Here is an 18,163-nt window from a genome sequence, read left to right as displayed (position 1 = left end):
CATACAAACAGGCATTTATAGATCGACTTGCAATTGGAATCACAGAGGCTCACAGTGTCTAAGGAGAACTGAGACTACAGTATGTTAGCTGCTTTACATAGGTGTGAATGGAGATGTTAGTCATTGATTGGTATGTATACCATGATTGGCAGGTCCAGTAGTGTCAGCCAAATTGAGCTTATAACAGATTAATCAAAGTACTGTATACCTATAAGTCACAGATAGATCATTTATAAACACTGTCTCCATTACATAAAGTAGTTTGGCCACCAGAGAGCACTGACAACTGTAAACTGTCCACCTATCAGTTCCAACAACTGTAATTATTGTAACTGTAATAACTGTTTTACCAAAATAACATAATACCACCTGCAAGGTTCATACGCTCTTTACCTTTTTATTTTTGAGCCGCTATTTCATTAGTGTGACCGAGAACCTGAGTCATCATCAAACATCTGGATCAGAACAACTGAGAACAAATGAACATTATAAAATGATGTAATATAACAGTTTGACTCCATTATCTATTATTTTCTGCTCCCTGACATTTAAACTAATTTCTCAACAATTAAAAAGAGATCAATAGTTTAAGCAGTAATGAAAACAATCATTTGTTACAGTTCTAGAAAAAAAATCCAAAAGCCCCAAACCTTCCTATAGGAAAGATATTGTAATGAAGGAATATGTCATGCAGTGCAGCAGTGTGGCACACTGATGTGTTTTTAATAGTTTTTGTACAACAGTGGAGCTCTACATCACAGAGGGATAAGATGTGTCAGGCTTTGGTTACACACATATACTTGTTAGTATGATACATTCTGTGTTGTTTTGGTCTTTTCATGGGATTTGTAACAATATATATATATAAATATTGCTATCCTTTTCCTTTAACAGGGAGAAAAGTAAAAAAGAGTTACAGAATGATGAAGCTGCTCACTATCTCTGTCTCTTTCATCTGTCACATCCCTCTTCTCTATACATCTCTTTCTCACTTTCCCCTCCTCTGTGAACTTCTTTTTCGGGTAGGTGTTTGAAATGCCTTTTGCTAATGTTCCCTCATCGGCCTTTTTTGCATCATTCTCTCTCCTCTTTTTCATTTTTAAGCGACACATCTGAAACTGTGTGAGCAATATTAAGTCTGTTTTCACTTTAAAGCTGGGTAAGAACAAAGCCTCTTGCTTTACTGTTGACTAAAACTGTGCCTTTGTGTTACTTACATTACTAAAATCAGTGAATTTTATGGTGGCGACATGGTTTAAAGTTAAGTATAAGGGTCAGGGTTAGGTGTCAGGCAAGTGGTGTTTATGGTTAAGGTTAGGATGAATGTAAGTCAATGTAAAGTCCCCACAAGGACTGAAAACACCACATGTGTGTTTGTGTTTTGTGCAGGTGTCCATTGCGACAGTGTTTGTGAAGAGGGGCACTGGGGATCCAACTGCTCCTACAGCTGCACCTGTGAGAACGGAGGCTCCTGCTCCCCAGAGGACGGCAGCTGCGTGTGCGCTCCTGGATACCGTGGCACCAACTGCAGACGAAGTAAAAAAAAAAATGTTTTACACGCACATGCATTTCAGCACACAAAAATGGAGTGGAGGAAGAGCTCATATCAAAAATTTGCAACAGCACTATTGAAAAATATATGAATTATATGAATTGGAAAAAAAAATCTCTCCAAAAGTATTAGCATTTAGATGTGCTCAAGTATCAAAGTACTGGTTGTAAATGGTACCTGTCAGACTGTTGAACCAGGCATGTGTCCATGCATCAACAATGAAAATCCCCAAAATGATGTAATATTTTCTTTCAGATCAGTTGAAGGATAATATGTTCCTTTATAGTTTGAGAAAACTGCCATAATACCTAATAGATAATGTATAAACGCAGTCTGCTGCAGTGTAATGTGTCATGTCAGTGAAACAAGGTTTTCTGCTAAAAGTTGGATTTTTTTGCTCTTTTTTAGCTTCAGGCTTGAACACTAGGATCTGCATACTATTAATTTTATTTCTTACATGCTTTTGGTCACCACCTGACAGAGAATGTTGTCTGAGGAATGTTTACGATCAAAAGCTTGAATGTAATTATACAAACTGTGAAGGTCTTAGTGTGCAGATGCTCATTTTTTTCACAGTTACAGGTGACTGTCTTACCAGTGACTTTCAAAGCCTCACCACCATGTGAGCACAGGTGCACCAAAACATACTGTGTGTATCCTTAAGGTTTAAAAAGTGTATTGAATGCATTTCCTTTCTCATAAAATGTCTGCAAAGCTGCTTTTTCTAAAGGTTCGAACTCAGTAATTTCGTGTTAACATGTACGATAATTGCATGTTAACATGCTAAAAAAAAAACTGTGGAAACACTTTCCAGAGGCATTAACACATTACAGTTCTCTCACACAACAATTAGCAAGGATATAAATTCAATTAATCGACAAGTAAAAGCACAAGTGTTTTTTCCTCAATACTCCTTATGGACCTTGATGCCTACAGTAAATATCTTATGTCACTGACCCCAGTGAAGACACCTTGTTGTCCTGTCCTCTCTGCTGCTGCCGGCAGCAGGTTCTGAGGACACAGACAGTCAAATGAAGGTTGGACATTGAGGAGATACAGTACATCAATAGCTGTTGTGTGCCGTTCACAAAATGACCACGACAGACACCATACCACTGAGCAAGCTTTGGGGAGTGTTCACTTAATTTGCTGCCCAATGAAACACCCAAGGGTATTGGAACGTGACGTATCCTGCAACTGCATGGCTTAGTTTTGTCTCATAATGAGGTGTAAATTATAGGACAATTTTGATGCTTAGAGGAGGAACCCCCATATTTTCATGCCTGAAAATCAGTCAAAAACACCGGAGCAAGTTCACCCACTGACGTGTAAGGATTGATTTTAAAATCTGATTGGAGGATGGAATTGTAAATCACCTGCTGTTCAGCTTGCTTAAAACACAAAACAGCTTGTTGATGGTTGCAGTGTGAATACAAATAGTGTGTGTGTGTGTGTGTGTGTGTGTGTGTGTGTGTCTGTCTGTCTGACAACATTGTTAATATGTGGATATAACCAGTTTTCCTTTGCTTCCTCCTGCATCAGTGATAGATTTAAGGGCCCTCGGCTCAGAGGTTACACAATTATCTTAATTAGGAAAACCCTGTAGCATGAGAGAAGTGGTAGACCAGCATGCACAGGCTTGTTTCGCCACTTTGAGTAACATCAATTAAAGCAAATTAAAGGCCCCAGGAAAAAGTATGAGGGACGATGTGTGGCACCAGGAAACTAAGCAAAGCTAATACAGCCAGGTAGTCCAAAGGGAGGCAACATGTCCGTGGGCACACTTTTGTCTGCACACATGCGCACACACACACTTTATATAGGTATCTTGGACATAGTCTATATTAAACTTTCATATATGTAGGTTTAAAATGTTTTTTAAGCAGGGAATAAGTTAACCGTGAAATCTATTATTAAAGCAATCAAAGAACTAATCAGAAAACTAATCCGAAGTTTCCCCTAGATTCTGAAATAGACTCTCTCCCTGTCATGTATACACACACACACTGTTTACCCATATCCTTCTAACAAATGTGCGTGTGTGTGTCCTCTGCAGCCTGCTCACCTGGTTTCTACGGCCATCGCTGCAGTCAGTCGTGTCCTCAGTGTGTCCACAGTGACGGGGTGTGTCACCATGTCACCGGCCACTGTCAGTGTCTCCCTGGCTTCTTTGGCTCCCTCTGCAATCAAGGTCAGTGGTAGCTTTCTTAAGTTCTTTGTCCCAAAATGTCAAGCTTCTTACACTCTCTGTGTGTTTTTTCTTACTTGTGGAGACTCGAGACTGGCAGCCCACTAATGCTGTGGGGACGTGCCTTCCTCGTGGGGACCGGATGCTGGTGCCCACAAACTAAATCATTGAATTTTAAAAAGGCGACTTGATTTGAGGTTAGAGTAAGATTAGGGGTTAGGCAAGTAGTTGTTATGGTTAAGGTAAATTTCCAGGGACCAGTTGTTCAAGAAGTTAATCTGGATCAGAATGATCCGGATTTGAAAATCCCATGAAATAGATCACCCTGATCCAGATACAGACTTTTCAAGGTGACCGAATTCAGATTACCAGTGCTTTAAATGGGACTAAGTATTACAATGTAGGCATTTAGCTATATAAAGAACAACAAGCAAACTAGCCAGCATGAGGTCACAAAGTTTGCCTTTCATTTACTGCTACACCCTATTTTAGGGAAATGGTTTGAAGTGCAGTTTGGAAGACACAACATATTCTACTTAAATTCAACATACCCTTTGCAATAATGCCGTTTAACTGTCTGTGCTCGGCTTACTCTTTTCTCTGCTGTGCCTGCAACTGATTGTTCACATGACAATGATGCTGCAACTGCTGCAAACACTTGCTGCTCATTGTTGTTGTTGTTCATATGATATTTTATAAGCCCCATTTCCACCTTTACATCCACCTGTACACCAGATACACTCCAAAACAGGCAGTTCTGTTCATACTGTACTGGGTGCCTGATGTGTTCACACAGGCCAAATTTATATCAAGAACAGTTTCTGAGTTGATCAGCCATCCAAATTCCCAGAAAGTTGGTGGAGGATTTAATTTACACAATGTGTATTTGTCAGCTTCTCACACTCACACCACTCAAAGTTGTTAAGCTCAGCCCTTGGGGTCTCTGTTTTCTAACCACAGAAGTGAATAAAGCTAGTATACTGTACATTTTAACCTTGTAGTCAGCTTTGACATCTTCATTGACAGCCTTTTTTGTTAAGCCCTGACATCTCTAATTAATGAAGAACTGAGTCCATGTAAACAAAGCAAAGTCTACATTTCAATGGAAAGGTAGGTAATGAAAGAGGAACAAAAAATTTTTACCCTGAGTTCATTCTATGTCCATTTTAACAATTTCTCTCACCTCTTCATTTGATTTGAATAATGTTTCTGTCAGCATGGTTTAGCTGTTCTGCAGGTTAAACAGGTGTTAATTCTCAAATGAAGGCAGTTGGTCCAAAGTTTGCTGCCAATTCAGATTTTAGAGACAGTGGAGGACTGTGCTGTGAAATATTCATCATCATTAAACATGAAGATGACCTTAGTTATGCTCTGTCCTACATTAGCCATTCTGCTGGCCACTGCATCTTTGAGCAGGGCCATACATAACTGGGTGAGCCTTGATAAATCAGATGTCCAGCACAGGGGCTTTGAACTACCAGAAGAGTCGGTCCCACTCCATCCTGGACACCCTTTTTTTTTCAAGCTAATGATGTTATTAAACAATAAAGGTTTGTTGCATTAAAAACAAAAACAAAACAAAACAAAAAAACTCATTTGTGTAGAGTAAACCTGTAAGAGTAAACCACTAACATATATACCATCGACATGATGTCACAACTTCCCTCCACTATGGAAAAATGAAGCCAAAATACAGTGAATAACATGGTTGCCATCCTTCTTTGCAGCCAGATTCTGCACAGTAGTGACTAGAAGTGCAGGTTTACTTGTGGTTCCTCGAGTCCACAGAAGTATAATGGGAGACAGAGCCTTTAGCTATCAAGCTCCTCTCCTATGGAACCAACTCCCAGTCTCAGTTTGGGAGGCCTCTCTACCTTTAAGATTAGACTTAAGACTTTCCTTTTTGATAAAGTTTATTTCCTCTCTAGTCATGGATCTATATTCCACCATTACGCATCGCTAACTTTGTGTATCCTCTCTCCCGTAGTGTGTCCTCTCTCTCTCTTCCTGTACCTTTCTGCAGGTTGCCCTGGCTCTGGAGCTGTACGTTTCTGATGAGCAGTGTTGTTGTGTCCTGTTGCTTTTCTTCTTTTGTCTCTCCTCTATCCACCCACCCCAACCGGTCGAGGCAGAAGGCCGCCCACCAAGAGCCGGGGTCTGTCGGGGGTTTCTTCCGTTAAAGGGAGTTTTTCCTCCCCACTGTCGCCAAGTGCTTGCTCAAGGGGGATTTGTTGGGTTTCTCCTCTATAATAATAAGAATAGGGTCTAGACCTTACTTTGTAAAGTGTCCTTACAGGACCTTTGTTGTGATTTGGTGCTATACAAATAAAATTGAATTGTCTTAAACATACAGCCTGTTACTGTACTACACTAGTCATACATTGGTAACTGTTGTGGAGGGGCTTCATTAAAGCATATGATCTTTACTGCAGTTATATTCACAGTAAGGGACCCCCTTCTGGATTTTATTCTGTTAGGGACACAATATGCAGGGTGGGCTAATGGCCATTATCAGCATAGACAGACAGAACCTACAGTATTAATGACGGCCATGAATTTTTCATAGTAGGTGGAAACTGTAGCACTATGCAAATCAGTGTAGAGGAGTAATGTGAAAATAATAGTAATAAAAATCTGCATGCTCATGTATTCATAATGTATTTATCTCATCCAACCCCTGCCTACACATTAACATCAGGAAGACAAGCAGGACCACACATTGTTAAAATCCTAACATGTCTGTAATGGCTGTAACTTCTCATCGCATCTTGTATTGTGCACTGTCATTATTGTGCTCATTAACCACTTTAAACTTTTGTAAGGTCATGAGGTGAGGTCAAGTTAAATGCCAGCTCATAATATTTCTAACTCCTGTACTTGGAGGTCTTTAAAAATAATATGATGGTTCAGCCTCACTTAATTTTGTCCTGCCCAGGGAATAACATGTTTATGAAGTTTTAAGCACTTTTATAACTTAATAAACTCACAAATTTCAAAGACTGAACACTATTAAAATACTACACATTGAAGTAGCAGCATGTCTCTTGTGTTAATAATGCCAGTAATAAAAAAACAACCCAGAGCACATAATATATTATGAGGGTTGTCAGACACTACAGTATCTGTGTCTCAGTAGTGTAACTGCATTAAGTGAAATCTGGACATAAAACAGAAGACATATTGCATCCTTAAGCAACAGGACATGCGTTTCCCTAAAGTGATTAACTGAAAAACAAACTAAAGCTTCTTCCAGCTCTGATGTGAGTGACAAACTTTGAACAGCTTTTATTTTTTCTTGTGGGTTTCCCGACCTGAGCTGGGACACTTATCACATTAGAAACAATCAGCAGGGGTGATTCATTTCAGGCTGTTTCACATGAGTAGGTATGTTTCAAAGCAGAAGAAAGGCTATTAAATTGTTGAAAAACCTAATTGCTTATCAAATTTAAGATAATAGTGATTAATGTTATACTGAAAGAGAACTTCACAGGGTGCCCAGTTTAGATAATCCTTCACAAAAAAGGGACTTTTGATTCTCCTTGAATCATATTTTTCACTTGTCTTAATCTGTTATACTTAGTTCTTTATTCCAAATGTATTTGCCTGCTTTGTTCTTGTTAACATTTTTATTAGAACTCTTGTATCCTCTGTCTTTTGTCTCTTTCCAATCTGCAAATTAAATTAGAAAATAATATTACTGATGCTCAGTTATTTATTTATTAAAGCCTTGATTAAAATAAACTTAAGCAGATCAAGATTGTTGGCAGCAATAATTGCTTTGCAGCATTTGTTCAGTTGACAGATATGTTCTATACCGATGGTTTCACCATAAGCACTGTGTTTTAGACCAGTGTATCCAAAACAAAATAAAATGAGGTGGATCCACATTTGTAGAAAACATGCTCCCACCTCACACTTCCATATGAACTGGTCCCGCCTCCTCAGCCAAGTTTTATAAATTTGTCTTCCAAACCTTGTCCAAGGTTTTTAATGTCCCCATTAAGCTCAGCTCCCTGAATGCTGACTCTGCAGCTTGCCAGCCTGATGAGTTACTCAGATGGAGAGATGCTGCCCCTCCTTGTTAATAGGCACATCATGCTACTGTATATTTACAATAAGAAACCTGTCACTGTTGTATGTGAGTAACTGATCTTAACCATTATTATTACAGTCATTAGTTCACAGTTCTTTTCAGCACATTAATATTCCTCCTTAGCCATTATCATCTATGTATGAGTGTTTAGTATAGCTTTGTGAAAAGTTTGGACAAACAGATGGGTGCCCTGTGACTTGGGGTTAATACACTGATCAGGTCTACAACTTTCCTTTGTCGTCAATCATAATTTCTTTGCCTCAGTGCTGTCAAAAACTCTACTTGGAAAATGCAGGCAAATGATCTTAGTTCACACTAGGCAGAGACCACGGTCTCTAACTCTTGGTCACATTGTTACAGACAGAATGTTGTTGTCATAGAATGTTTTGACCCAATGATTTTATTTGATCATGCTAAGCTCTTTTTTTCTGTAGTAAACTGACTGTGTGTGCACGTGCATGCCCACAGTGTGTCCTGCTGGAAAGTATGGTAAAGCCTGTGCTGAGACGTGTTTGTGCACCAACAATGGCACTTGTAACCCCGTTGACGGTTCCTGTCAGTGCTACCCTGGATGGATCGGTGAGAACTGCTCCAAACGTAAGACCCAGCAAATAATCTCTCTTCCTCTTTCACGTACACACACTCTCTTTTTTCTTTTATTCACGTCAGCGCTTTGTTTTTCAAAGACGAGCCAAGTGTTATTCGTTTGCTCTGCGTTTTGTTATTCGCTCCATTGTGCATGACCATGAACCAGTCAGAGAAAAAAAACAAAGCTAAAGGCAGCTAATCCATTGGCTCTGACATTAATTATCCATCTCACACTGAACAGAGGTTCCACGATCACTGAATCACTTGTGAAGCTAATCTGAACTCTGTCACCTCTGCTCCTCAGGCTGATGACGCTTGTTGGTGTTTTTGAGAAGACATTGTGTGTACGTATATGTGTTTATTCATCTTTCTATTTTTCTCTCTAATGAGTGTGTGTGTTAATATGTGTTATTGGCAGCGTGTCCTCAGGGATCATGGGGCCCAGACTGCATCCACATATGCACCTGTCACAATGGAGCCCAGTGTAGCGTCACAGATGGAGAGTGTGACTGCAGCCCTGGATGGACAGGACTCTACTGTACTCAGCGTATGTCTCTCATACACACACACACCCTTGCGGTCGTCACTTACAGGGCCCGTATATAGACTTACATTCATTTCCAGCATACTTACCCTAACCATAACCGAAGCCGACACTTGCTCTAACCTTACATCCCATCATTTTCATAAAATTCAACAAATTAGTCATGAGGCTCAGCCTCCAGTCCCCACAAGCGACTTCTGGTCCCCCCAAAGCAGTGTGCTCCCAGTGTTCCATTCCCACAAGTATATATAAACAAGGCCACACACACACATGGATGTACACTAATAAGTGAAACAGTGATACACTCTGCTGGGAGGACACATGAACAATGCAGTCTCACTTTTTGCAGTAAGGTACCAAGGTCCCCTGCTTTGAATGGTTCATACTGAACCTATACTTCCATCTGGTGGCAGACAACAAAGCTACATGCCTGGACTGCGGACAGTCATTCCTTCTTTCCTTTGTAATCTGACACAACTGAAAGACTGTTAGTCAGTGAATAAACAGCTTCGTGGTTTCCTTCTAAGTATCTTTGTATCAGGAAACAAGAGTATCCTACAAAATCCTATTTTTAATGCCTTATTCACTCAGATTGATTCCAAATATTTGTCCTTCAAGGGGCAATTTCAGGCAAATGAGTTTGAAGTCAAAAGTACACATATAGTAGATGATTAATTTACACAGATTTAAGAATAAAAATATTCAAAAGAGTTGTAATATTTAACAGATAAAAAACAATGGCAAGTCTATAGCAGGCCAATAATATCCAACAACACAAAGTCACCTATTATGTTAAAAATTCAAATCAGCAGACCTGTCTTTTAAAGGATCAGTTTACCAAAATTACAAACATCTTACCTCTGCATCTACCCATGCAGGTAGTTTTGACTCTGTGTAGATTTTGAAATCACAGAGGCTGTAAATAAAGGTTTATCCCAAATGATCTAAACCTGAAATCAAAGGTGACTATGCCTTTAAGACAATTTTATGAGTGACTGTGTTATACAGTAGTAAAACCAAATACAGTACGTGTCAAAACTGACCCAGAAATTAACTAAAAACAAAAGACAGTTATGGTAGAATTGTTTAAAGTTTGCATTATTTCCTCTTCACATAAATAGGTTGCATTACAAAGTGTGCGAACATTGTTTCTTGACTTGCCAGAGTCCTTCTTAGAAACGTGGCTGCATTACCAGAAACAAGGAGGAGGAAAGACAGCTGGCCACTCCAGAGAGTGTTCACCTACTCTGAAGAGTTGTTTAAAACTGCCTGTGTTGCAAACTGGGTTGGTTCAATCTCCAGAGAGGATCCATTTCACTGTGGTTCCACTGTGACACAGCAGATTAGCCAGTCCCGGAAAAGCTGCTCCCAAACACATTTTCAGCTCGGTGGATCATCTCCCACATACTGAGTTTGGAGAAAGGAAAAGTGGAGTTCATCGTCTTGTAGACATTGAAAACATGATGTAAGGACATACAGTACTGTTAGTGTGTATTCCTCTCCAGGCTGTCCTGCTGGTTTCTACGGCTCTCAGTGTGCAGAGGTGTGTCGCTGTCAGAATGGGGCGGACTGTGACCACATCACTGGACAGTGTTCCTGCAGGACAGGCTTCATAGGACATAGCTGTGAACTCAGTGAGTCATATATACTTTTTGTTAAGAGAAGACTTTGAGGCACCTGCATTCTCAGGATGAGCAGTTAACATTTTCAGTTTGTTTTTTGGCTTTATATTAAGATATACAATAAAATGGGTTTATCTATATCCAGTGTGTGAGTGGTGAACTACATGTAAACTAGTAGGTTAACTATATTTTGTAGTAGCTTGTTGGTAGTTCAACTACATTCATTACTGCATAGTAATTACTTTGTTGCTATTTTTATGTAGTCAACTAATGAAACTACAAGCAGTTTTGGGCCATAATAGGAAAGAAGTCATTTTCATTTTTATTTTACTATGCTGCATGTGACCAGTTTTTCAGTGATGGTACAGACATTTCAGAGCCAAACAGATGCTGTCTGTTGGATAAGAATTTTGAGAGATGCGTCTAATGAACAAGAGATTCTGCTCTGACAAGTAAAAGACATAGGTCCATTATTTAGACCAGTGCTCAGGCTGTTCATACTGTCTGTAAAGGTGCACACTGAGACTGTTTTAGTTAATAGTGCACAAGTCAGATGTTAGAGAACTGACAAGTAAGACAGGCTCATTTTTAGAGCAGTGCTCAAGACGGTCAAACTGTCTAAAAAGGTGTGAGTTAAATGTTTTTCTTTACTGTTTTAGTTGTAGTCAGATAACACAAAATCCAGATTTGTTTACAACACAGATATAATGTTCTTTGTAATCTTGTCCTTGTGTTAGGTGAAGTTTAGGTCTCAGGTAATAGAATTAGCTGATTGGATTTTTATTTTTTTATTTTTGTGCTGACATGTGACTTTTTTGTATTATATTTTGTTACAGTTTTGTATCACGTGTACATTTTCAGATTGATCTCTTTTACAAGGTAGTTTCAACTACTTTTTCCAAGTAGCTTTAGCTAACCAAACTACAGTGAAGTCGTTGGTAGTTTACAAATCTACACTTTCAAACTATTTTCGCCTTTAGGAGCAAAGATGGGCCGAGGACCACCAGTTTGCCAACATATGCATGAAAAAGTTATTGAAATGTTTAAAAACAATGTTCCTCAAAGAAAGCTATGAAGGGATTTGGATATCTCACCCTTTGTGGTGCAAAACCTCATACTGCACATTACCAAGGCCTGGCTGTGGAGGAAAGGGGTGTGAGTGATGGACTGGTCTGCCTGCAGGCCCAACCTGTCCATAATAGAGAATGTGTGGCGCATTTTGAAACACAAATTGTATCAACACAGACCCAGGATGGCTGTACACATTAAGACTTAATTGCAGGAGGAATGGGACAAAATTAGCCCTGACACACCTTAATCACTTGGTGTCCTCAGTCCCTAAGCATCTTGTGAAAAGCAACAGCAGCATCACACCATGGTAAATGCTTTACTGTCCCAACTTTTGTTGGAATGTGTTGCAGACATCAAAAGTAAAGTAAACTGCATAATGTTGAAATATAATCGCAAACAAACTTAAAAATATAAATGAAGCCAAAACTACATTTGCAAAATGGCAGAAAAGATATATTTTCTCTGGAGATAGCAGTGTTAGCAATATGAAAGTTAAGTTATTGTACTTTTAGCATAAAAACAAAAGTGTGTATAGTTACTCTGCACATTTTGAGCATACATCGCTTTCAAGACAACTGTGACTGAGATATCCTTTTTGCACATGTTGCTGTAGTTGAAATACTAAAGAAATTCAGTCAATAAAGGGGTTTTCTAACTTTAGCTCAAGTGCATAAGTGCAGTTATGAGATTTCACATAAGTAATATTATCAGTCTGTCCACCTGTAATATCAAAGCTGTGTTAAACCTCTGTTCCCATGTCCAGAGTGTCCTGCGGGGACATTTGGCTATGGCTGCCAGCAGCTGTGTGAGTGTATGAACAACGCCACCTGTGACTACGTGACTGGAACCTGCTACTGCAGCATCGGCTTCAAAGGCATCCGCTGTGACCAAGGTGAGAACTAATGGATCTGTGTGGTGGCAGGAAAATGGAGCTGAATGAGAATACACAAGATACTAAAAGTGTTTCTGTAAGATAAAGGTACATAGAGCTCTGTGAAGGCCGGGTGACTAAGATGTCTCCGGTATTTACTGTAGTCTTTATCTTTTAGTCCATGAGAACTTTTTTTCCTCTTACTGAACTTTTTAAATATTTCTTTAGAAAATGTGTGCAGGTTCCTCAGTCGTTTGACATAATGCAATGTGTTAGTATTGTGTGTGTTTAAAATATGATTCTTCTGAGACAAATGCCTTCTCACTTTAGTCAGCAGGTGTATACAATAACAAATAATGTAGACACCTCATGGAAAATCTTTCTTAAGGTAGGTGTATCAATATTTTACCTGCTCAGCACCAGACAGCAGACAGACAGTTAGAGACTAGCCGCTGAGTGTAGTGAAGAATTCAGCAGCTAAAGAATCCAATACATCCCTAAGGAGTTGGTGGAGACCAAACAAAGAGCTAAAAGAAATTAAATATTGGACCTGCATTCACCACGTGGCCAAAAACACTACTCCTTATTGTGATGTTGCTTTGTAGCTTGTACGCAAGTTCACCATATCAAACTGTTGTGTTCACAGCTTGTTTTCACTGCCTTGAAGTGGCCTAAATAATCAGTAATTGCACACAGAAGTATTTCAATTAGAAGTAAATTATTAAAACTGAGAAACACTGCTACACATTTGGGTAATAGCAGGATTTATGTATGTATAAAATGTGATGTTTCCAGAGCAGCTGGTGATATTGTAAAATCAATGTTGAAGTCTTTCTCTGATAAGTGATATTTTGTCACAAGACAAGACACCAGAAAAAAACAAACAATAGATTAAAAGAATTTTGGTGAAAAGCGACATGTGAGGGCTTCTATTTTGAAACTTTCATTTATACATGATGATATGTTTCAGCTATACTTGATGGTTTGGTTATAGGCTACCAGGCGACTTCATTTTAGATGTTGGTAGCTTATTCATGTTTACCTTTTTACTGTGCTTGTTTCCCTCAGCGGCACTGATGATGGAGGAACTAAATCCCTACACCAAGATCAGCCCGGCCCTGGCCTCAGAGCGCCACTCAGCAGGTGCCGTGCTGGGCATCATCTTTCTGCTGCTGCTCATCATGGCCATGCTTGGTCTGGTGGTCTGGTTCCGCTACCGGCAGAGAGAGAAGGGCCACCATGTGCCGAGTGTCACCTACACGCCCGCTCTGCACATCAATTCTGCCGACTACTCCCTGTCAGGTAAACTGTCCGTACCGGTTGGTGTTTTCCTTTTTCACCCAGGTGCTTATGTTTCTTTATACATCAGGCAGACTGGACAACCTAAACCAGGGCTGCAACTACGGAAGGTTTTCATGAGTGACTGTCGATGAATCGTTTAATCTATAAAAATTGCCAAAAATAGTGAAACTTGTCCATCAGAGTGGAAAAGGCCTGCCTCTATACTGCTGTTGAATAATGACAAAATTCAAAAACAGATGTCACAATATATCACAAGTTCTTAAAGGGGCATCTTTAAATGAACTGCCAGTCTAAAACCTGAGAGACTGAATATTCAGTTTACAGTGACACTGTACAAAAGAGAGAAAAGCAGCAAGTCCTCACATGTGATAGGCTAGAGCCACCCGAGCTTTGGCATGTTTGATGGATAAATGACTTAAACGATTAATCGATTTTCTGCCTCAGTCGGTTGCTCCAGCTCTGAACTACACTGAATGAGTAAGTGACTGTAGCTGAAGTTCCTCCTCTTGGTTCCAGTTCCTTCATTTTAGTTTGCAGCTTTGGACGACTGTGTCACTTTCTGTGCTTGTCTCAATTTGCCAGGTGCACTGTGTGTATGTATGTGCACATGTATGTGCATTATGGGGGATGTGTAGAGGCTAGGATATAAGAGCATGTGCTGATGTGTGGTGACAGCAGGGCTGCAGTGTGCAGACCTGCTCTCCTCTGCAGAGTCCTCTCCCAGTAACAACTCTATAGGCCACTGCTTCTCTAACCCCAGCTACCACACCATGGGACCCTGCACCTCTGCCGCACACTACACCAAGCCAGACAAGAGGGGCTCTGCCAAGGTGAGTCGAAACACTTTTTCTCTGTCACTTGAGGAAAGCTCGCACAGTCTCAGTACTGTTAGTCAGGATGCTGCAGGATGCTGACAAATACTCAGCACCAGCTGAGCCGACTGATCTGATCTCAGTTGTGGCTTTTAATATTTACTACTTCAGATTTTTAAGCTGATGGGAAATATTATATTTACAATTTGATGTGGTGCCTAAAGAGTTTCTCCCTTAGTCCCAGTGCTGAATAACCAGCCTGCCTCTAAATCAGTACAGTGGAGATGAACAGAACTTTGTTTATGGTGTTCACATCATTGAATTGAACAGTTACCTTTTAAGGTTCATCAGCTTCATCTCTGTCCAGAACCATGTCCTTGTTACATTGTGAAAAGTGTTCAAAGGAGCTACTTTCTACAACAAAACAGCCCTTGCTCTTTATCGTACTATAATAAATAGAAGAATTTCATGTTCGTTTTTTTTCTGTCAGCCATAAATAAAGTCATTGTAAAATGAAAACTGACTGGCTCATAGTAACTCATCTGTCATGTCGCATTTTCTTACCTCTTACACCAGCAGGCAGTATAAATCAGAATCAGTTTTACTGGCCAGGTGTTGGACACATGAGGTATTTGACTCTGGTACATTGGCTCTCACTGTGTACTGTATATACAAAGGTATATATTGCACTGATGGTTGTTGTTCTGTTGTCATGGGTTAAGTGTTCATCAGAGTGACAGCCCAGGAGAAGAAACTGTCCCTGTGCCTGATTGTCTTAGTGTACAGTGACCTGTAGCACTATCCAGAGGGGAGGAGTTCAAACAGATTGTGTCCAGGGTGTGAGGGGTCTGCAATGACCCTCTCCGCCCTCCTTTTTGACCTGTAAGGTCTACAGGTCCTCCATGGAGGGCAGGCTGGCCCCAATGATTCTTTCTGCAGTCCTGACTGTCCACTGGAGTCTCTTCCTGTCCTGTTTGATTGCTGAACCAAACCAGACAGTGATGGATGAGCAGAGGACAGACTCATTGGTTCCTCTGTAGAACTGTATCAGCAGCTCCTGGGACAGGTTGAACTTCCTGAACTGGTGCAGGAAGTACATCCTCTGCTGTGCTATACAGACTATACTGTGAACCAATTAAACATCCTCTGAACAGCAGCTGTCAGATCATAGTGTGACAGTCCTAACTACTGTACAGGCAGGTCTGTCAAGCTTTGGATCTTAACCTTTTAAAAATCAAATGTGTTAAAGTGTAAGGAATGGATTAATCAGTGTTTGTCTGCTCTTATGGAAGCAGCCAATGTTAGTATGTCTGGCAATCTAGTGTAGCCCCGGTTAACAGTACTCTAAAGGCCAAGGATCATATCATTAACTAACTTTGGAGTTACAGATTACATATTGTGTATATAGACACCAAATGCAGGTTTTAGACTATTTTGCAGTTTTCTCAAAATAAGACAGCTGAAACCATGGTGAAGTGAGTCTGAAATGAGTTTTTAATGTAGCTAGATGTCTGTGGAGATTCTCTGTCATTCAAATCATGGTATTTTTTTTAAGTGCTTTTAGCAGCTAGACTGTGTTTTTGAAGACATTATACCTCTCATTCGAGAGGTCAGTTCAGTTTGAACTGGGGTTAAAACACCAAACTTCTTAATAATAGTGTTAGCGTGATGGAATCACTGAGAGCTTTGAGCTTGAGAGGTTGAACTGAAGACATCTCTCAGATGAGAGGTGAAACATCTTCAAGGTCACCAAGCAAATCCAGATGCCATCTAATAGCACTTTTGGAAATGTAATTAGCTAGTTACAGCTCATAAAATCTGCCACTGACAGTTCTCATTCAATCCTTAAACTTGATGGTCGCCACCAAACATAATTATAAAAAAGAGTAAACAGTATGAGTAGATTGTCTTTACAGTCTCCATTTTTGCTACGTGAGAACAGAGAGCCCGATAGGCATAGCAACAGTAACTAAGGGGGGAGCAGGACCTAACGAACTGTCAATTTCACTGAAATTTTAATGATAAAACTTGCCTTTGGCTCAAAAAACATATGTCTCCCTTTCTGTTGCTAATTGGACATCATATTGGTTTACACATTTGGATAAAATCTTTAAATCCTGCTACAGCACTGCTATCTCATTATTTGTTTTCCACTATGTGCTTTCTGATGTGTTTGGGGTCTCTGCATATTTTCCAGATGAAGACAAAGAGGCGACACAGGAACAGTGCTCCTGAGTGGGGGGCCTACTATAATGTCAGGGATTTGGGTCAGTCTCACTTTATACATCTCCTGTTCACTGCTTCTTCATCCAGCTGCACCTCCAGATGCTGTTAAGGTCAAATGGAGGGCTTCAGTATTTCTGCAGAAAAATGAGACACTTTACGGACCAAAGGACACAGTGTGTCCTGATGCCACAGCTGACTGTGATTGGTGCACAGTATACAGTATGTGACATCAAGACAACAGACAAAATACGGCAAGTCTCTTATGTGAAAGCACCACATGCTGTTATATAAAAGTTTGTGTTCATCTAGCACCTCATCACTCAGTCAGAAGCTGACTGAGAAATGGGGTTTTCAGAAGCTTTAAATTGTATAAAAAAGTCAAGCACATTGAATAATTCAATAAGGAATGGGTATCAAAGCGTCAGGTGGTAAGTGCAACTATAACAGTTTGTGAGAAATACTCTAATTATCCTTTGACGTTGCTTTAAGAGTACATTAATGGTCCTTTTTGTTCTTTCTTACATATTTCCCTGTGTAGGTGTTTACTGCATTGACCAGCATTACAGCTACCATGTGGACGCCCTCTACAGAGGTACAGTGTGAGGTGGACTGAGCCTGTGTCACCTCATTACCTCTGACTCCCCCAGCCAGTCCTCTTGTTCTAATGATTTCCTCATAACTGCCTCTCTCTTGCATTTTGAACCTCAGCTTCATGTTGCAGTTCAGTGTTGGAAATTTGACTGGATGTGGGTCGCTGCATGTCCCACAAGGTGTGTAACAGCTCAGCTCTGACAGTCCACGCTGCAGCAGGAGCTCTGTGACAAACAGAATCTGATTAACTGTGACAGCACACGGCACCTTAGGTTGAAGTCTATAGAGCTCATTGTGCAGGTGCTGTCGTCTTTGGATTATTATTTGAACAGAATGACACAATGTGTAGTTATAATAAGATATGAAGAAGATGTGCTGTTGTTGTCAGTTTGTCTTCTTTGTGTCTGTGCTTGTTCATAAATGTCTTTTTAACAAAACCTGGAATTTTTCACCCTGTAGGCCATACACCCGTAGCAGCCCTCTTTACTGTACAGATGTGAATGTAGTGCAGCTGTAAGACATGCTGTGTTCAGAGTAACCTTCACTTTGTCTTGCCTAAACTTTCAGCTCCATCTACATATAAAATATAACTCAGCCTGGGTGTAATAGGCAACCTGTGATTGTCCAGAGACATTCCGGGAAATGTAGGAAATCAGTGCCAGAGATAGGAGTAGATAAAGTGATGTGGGGGACAATTACAGCC

General features: G+C 40.1%; 1 protein-coding gene across 7 annotated transcripts in view; it reads left to right on the top strand.

The window, feature by feature from the left end:
- Positions 1-18,163, top strand: part of LOC109951239 (multiple epidermal growth factor-like domains protein 11) — a 163,069-nt gene that overhangs the window by 102,732 nt on the left and 42,174 nt on the right. For 4 of the 7 annotated variants that reach the window (XM_020585608.1, XM_020585607.1, XM_020585609.1 and 1 more), the window contains exons 15-24: positions 1,390-1,536; positions 3,609-3,743; positions 8,302-8,430; positions 8,840-8,968; positions 10,471-10,599; positions 12,422-12,550; positions 13,598-13,831; positions 14,510-14,661; positions 16,841-16,910; positions 17,408-17,461. In XM_020585608.1, coding sequence (XP_020441264.1) covers positions 1,390-1,536; positions 3,609-3,743; positions 8,302-8,430; positions 8,840-8,968; positions 10,471-10,599; positions 12,422-12,550; positions 13,598-13,831; positions 14,510-14,661; positions 16,841-16,910; positions 17,408-17,461 — 1,308 coding nt within the window. Of the gene's footprint in view, positions 1-1,389; positions 1,537-3,608; positions 3,744-8,301; positions 8,431-8,839; positions 8,969-10,470; positions 10,600-12,421; positions 12,551-13,597; positions 13,832-14,509; positions 14,662-16,840; positions 16,911-17,407; positions 17,462-17,577; positions 17,640-18,163 lie in introns of those variants that run through there. The other 3 variants (XM_020585612.1, XM_020585613.1, XM_020585611.1) reach the window with 3 other exon arrangements.

Source organism: Monopterus albus, unplaced genomic scaffold, assembly GCF_001952655.1.
Source record: "Monopterus albus unplaced genomic scaffold, M_albus_1.0 scaffold372.1, whole genome shotgun sequence".
Classification (NCBI taxonomy): Eukaryota; Metazoa; Chordata; class Actinopteri; order Synbranchiformes; family Synbranchidae; genus Monopterus; species Monopterus albus.
Note: the sequence above shows the minus strand (reverse complement) of the source record. Positions and strands in the feature narration are given on the sequence as shown.